General features: G+C 44.6%; 1 protein-coding gene across 1 annotated transcript; it reads right to left on the bottom strand.

Moving 5' to 3' along the window:
• Window positions 1-2,261: 2,261 nt before the first annotated feature.
• Window positions 2,262-4,220, bottom strand: LOC138568806 (zinc finger MYM-type protein 1-like). Its single transcript, XM_069646578.1, has one exon. The coding sequence runs from the start codon at window positions 4,218-4,220 to the stop codon at window positions 2,262-2,264; it is 1,959 nt and encodes a 652-aa protein (XP_069502679.1).
• Window positions 4,221-4,495: the final 275 nt, after the last annotated feature.

The raw sequence follows: 4,495 nt of genomic DNA, 5'->3' as shown, positions 1-4,495 counted from the left end.
GGCAGCTGCCATGGCATCCATGTCCGATGTGGAGGATACTTTAATCTCAGCCATTGAACACCATACACCCAGCCCGCAGCAGTCAGACCAACAGAGCCCACGCCCCACATCACATGCCAGCAGCCATGAGCAGTCTGGGGATGAAATCGTGGCAGGGTGCTGGAGTCCCACGGTGACATCACCTGATGGTGGACATATGCCACAAGGTGCGGCAGGTACCGTACAACACAGACACAGAGGCCATGACATGGCCATCATCCGACAGCGCCAGGAAGACATCACTGCGCTTGTCGGCCAGCATGTGGGCGAGGCTGCGCTGGCGAGGGAGGAGTGCAGGGAACATGGCAAGGGCATCAAATCTTAGAAGCTAGCACCAACCGCATATGTGAGGAAATATCAGCTGTGAGGCAGGTCCTCACACGCATCGCAGACGCTATGGACAGGCAGAACACCCCACCGGCACCGGACCAACCAAGCACCTCCTCCTCTGCCAGCTCAAGGCAGACCAGCCCCCCCTGCGCAGGTCCATGAGGGCTATGAGGCGCACAACCTCACAAAACCCCAATGGTGCCAGAGGGGGTGGGAAGGCCGGATGTTGGTGACACGTGTACTGCAATGCTGCACAGATGTGCAAGCCATGTTTGGGAGAGTTGTGGGGGAGGGGGTAAAGAGTTTTTGGGAGAGTTGTGGGGGAAGGGGGTAAAGGTTTTTTGGGAGAGTTGTGGGAGGAGGGGGTAAAGGTTTTCTGGGAGAGTTGTGGGGGGAGGGGGTAAAGGTTTTCTGGGAGAGTTGTGGGGGGAGGGGGTAAAGATTTTTTGGGAGAGCTGTGGGGGGAGGGGGTAAAGGGTTTTTGGGAGAGTTGTGGGGGGGGTAAAGGGTTTTTGGGAGAGTTGTGGGGGGAGGGGGTAAAAGTAGTTTGTGTTGTCGGGTCCATGCACTTCATTTACTTACGTTACTTAATACACACTGGTGACATGACGAATCACAGGAGTGGACCATTTTCTTTGTGTATGTGTGCTTTATTGGCAGACAGAGCACAGTGTACATTTCACCACAAAACCCAGTGCCCCAATACCCACATCCATTGCACCCTCTTCATCCATGTTTATTAGAAATATTGGTCTATCAGATGCTGGCGCACAGCATGTTCCTCCTCTGCATCGCCACCTGCATGACGTGCAGCCCCATCTTCTCCCTCCTCATCCTCAACCTCAACAGGTGGTTGCAGTTCAATGTCAGGAGGCAGTGGCACATTCCGTCTAATGCACATATTGTGCAGCATGACACATGCCATGGTGATCTTGGCCACCTTCTCATGGCCGTACAGGAGTGCCCCACCCGACCTGCTGAGGCACCGAAACCGTGTCTTCAAAAGGCCAAATGTCTGCTCAATTACCTCACGGGTACGGGTATGTGCGCGATTGTATTCCTCTTCGTGCCTGTTCTGTGGGTTCCGTACAGGGGTAAGGAGCCACCTCTTCAGGGGATAGCCAGCATCACCTGCATGGGGGCAGGGCCGGTGCAAGGAATTTTGCCACCCTAGGCAAACTGTCAGATTGGTGCCCCCCCACCCCACTCAAGATCCTAACCGATCTCAACCAACCGTCCTCATTTTGTTACCGATTGCCGCAAACCCATTACCTCCACCTAATACATTGCTAACGTCTTCTGCTGTGGATGGATTCCATTGCACTTTCCTCACCCTCACGTCCACTCGCAGTGTTAGGTTTCAGAAGTCAAATTAAAGCCTCTGTGTCTCATAAATACATGTTTATTAAAAAAGTCAATGATACTATAGCAACAACAAATGTAATACTGAGGCATGTGGATCTAATCCTTTCTGTAAATGATATGTATACAATACAAACAGTAGGAAAACGATTTTGGTAATACATATTAGACACCTGTAAGCACATAAGCAGCACTACCTGGTACAAAATACTAAACATGTCCCAATACCTACTACTTACTATGATATTTATAAATGCAGCAATACTTTGCAATATGTTTCTTATTTTTAAAACACCTAAAACAGTGAAAAACAGTGAGTGACTCTCCAGAACCATGCAAAAACCCAAGAAACAGAACAGCAGAGGTAGTGGGCCACCTGTTGACAAACCATGAAACATTTGTCTGGGTCACCAAAGCCATCATGAATGATACATAATGGCTTTGGTGACCCAGACATATAAAACACACATGTGTCTAGGAATGCATGTGACTTTGTAGCAGATGTGTGTTAAAACAAGTGAGAATGCACCTTAGAAATTAACTTTCCGAGCTTTCATTTTCGCAAATGTGGAAACAAGGTTCTTGATATCAATGTGTTGACCAATGTCATGCTCTATTGACAAGGTTGCGAGGCCAACAAGTCTTTCTTGCATCATAGAAGATCGGATATAACTTTTGATCAACTTTAGCTTTGAAAAGCTTCTTTCGTGACTTGCCACTGAAACAGGCAGGGTTAAGAGAATCTGGAGAGCGATACATGTGTTGGGCATACTCTTTGCCAGATTATTGTTGTAAACAAATGTCAGTACATCTTGTGGGGATGACTTATTTTGAACTCTTCTTGCTATTACTTGCAATTCATTGCACAAATCTGATGCATCAATGTCCTTCAAGTCCCCATGTTGTAAAGCTTTCTCTAGCTTCAAGCAGTGGACAAAGATTTGATGTGCTGCCTCAGTTTTCAAACTGTGTATGTTATAAAGGAAACCAAACACAGAACTAATTTGACGCATTTGAGTAAATCTCTCTTCTACAGATTGAAGGGCTGTGTCAATGATTGCAAAAAAGAAGTTAACTTTGAAATTTTCCTTGGGGTTTTCAATAGGCTCATCATCTGCTTCATATGTGAACTGCTTCTTCTTTCTTCGAACACGTACAGAATTATCAGGTTCAAAGCACGCAGGAATTTCCAACTCTTCTGCAAGTTTATGTGCATCGATAAGTACTTTCTCAAACCCTTCATCACTCCTGCACCCACTAAGAAACTTCTTTGATTCTTCCAGTTGTTTTATAGCATCACGAACATCAAGTGTTTTTGTCTGGAGTTGTTTGCTTGTCACATTTATCTCAAAGAGAATGTTATGCCACACAACAAGGGAAACTACAAACTTGAAGCTAGAAATACCCTTTGCAAGACCTTGGGCATCTATGCGAGAGATATTACCAGATGATCCTGTTTGCGTAGTGTCATTTGATATCTCAACTAGTGCATCATACACATCACCCAGCTGATATCGGAGCGGATTCAAGGCATGAATTCGACTTTCCCATCTTGTGTCACTCAGTGGTTTCAATGTAAGATTTTTAACATGGCGCTTTAGAACTTCCCAACGGTGTGTTGAACCAGAGAAATACACATAAGTACGTTGTACCATGTCAAAGAAAGCAGTTGCCTCCAAGCAACACTTAGCTGCATCATTAACAACCAAATTTAAAGAATGCGCACTGCAAGGAACATACAAAGCACGGGGATTTACATCCAAAATTCTATGTTGTACACCATTTTCTTTCCCCTTCATATTACTTCCATTATCATAGCCTTGGCCACGCAAGTTTTCAATGGGCAAAGACATTTCTTGTAATTGGTGGAGAATAGTGTCTGTCATACTAGCTCCAGTTGTCTCTTTTAGTGGCACAAATCCTAAGAAATGTTCTTTTATGCACACAGCATCACAATGATCAGAATCCAACACTGACATGGTGGTCACGTAGCGAACTATCATTGTCAGTTGTTCAACATGGCTGACATCTGGTGTGCAATCTAGAATGACTGAAAAGTACTTGGCAGCCTGAACTGAGGCTAGGATTTCCTCTTTAATAGTTGTGGCTAAAAGCTGAATCAGTTCATTTCGTATATCTTTCCCCAGGTAGTGAATGTGTGTCTTTTCATCTGTTATTTTACAAAGATGCTCATTCATCAGTGAATCAAATAAAGCTAGATATTCAAAAAATTTCAGGAAGTTTCCATTACCAAATGTATGCAGTTTTTCATGTGTTCCACAAAAGGGCAGATTTTGCATACCGAGAACTCTTACTAAAGCAATCAATCGTTCTAAGATTTGCTGCCAATACTTCTCTTCTTGCTTAATGAGGCGCACATTTTCTTCATCAATTGTTTTCTTTTTCATTCGCAGTGACAGTTCCTGCCACTTTTGAATATTTTCTAAATGCTCCTTACCTTCTTCATGCACTGCTAGAATTGCAGACATGTTTTTCCAGTCCTTTGACCCTTTATTAGCAAGAGATGAGGCATTGGCTGGATTACTGCTAAACAGCTTACAACAGAAACAAAACACTGCGTCCTTTTATATGGAATACTGGAGCCAATGACGGTGCACAGCATTTCCGTTGGGAAGTCTCCGTTTGTAAAAGTTTGAGGAAAACTTTCTTTTGTTTCTATCTTTAGGGAAAAGAAACTGCATAACCTGTTCTGGCCCATGTTCTACCAGGATTTGTCGGACATGATCACTGCTTTTGGAGGGAA

The sequence above is a fragment of the Ambystoma mexicanum genome, chromosome 2q (assembly GCF_040938575.1).
Source record: "Ambystoma mexicanum isolate Mex_15411 chromosome 2q, UKY_AmexF1_1, whole genome shotgun sequence".
NCBI classification, from domain to species: domain Eukaryota; kingdom Metazoa; phylum Chordata; class Amphibia; order Caudata; family Ambystomatidae; genus Ambystoma; species Ambystoma mexicanum.
The sequence above is the reverse complement of the archived record's forward strand: the minus strand, read 5'-3'. Positions and strand labels throughout refer to the sequence as shown.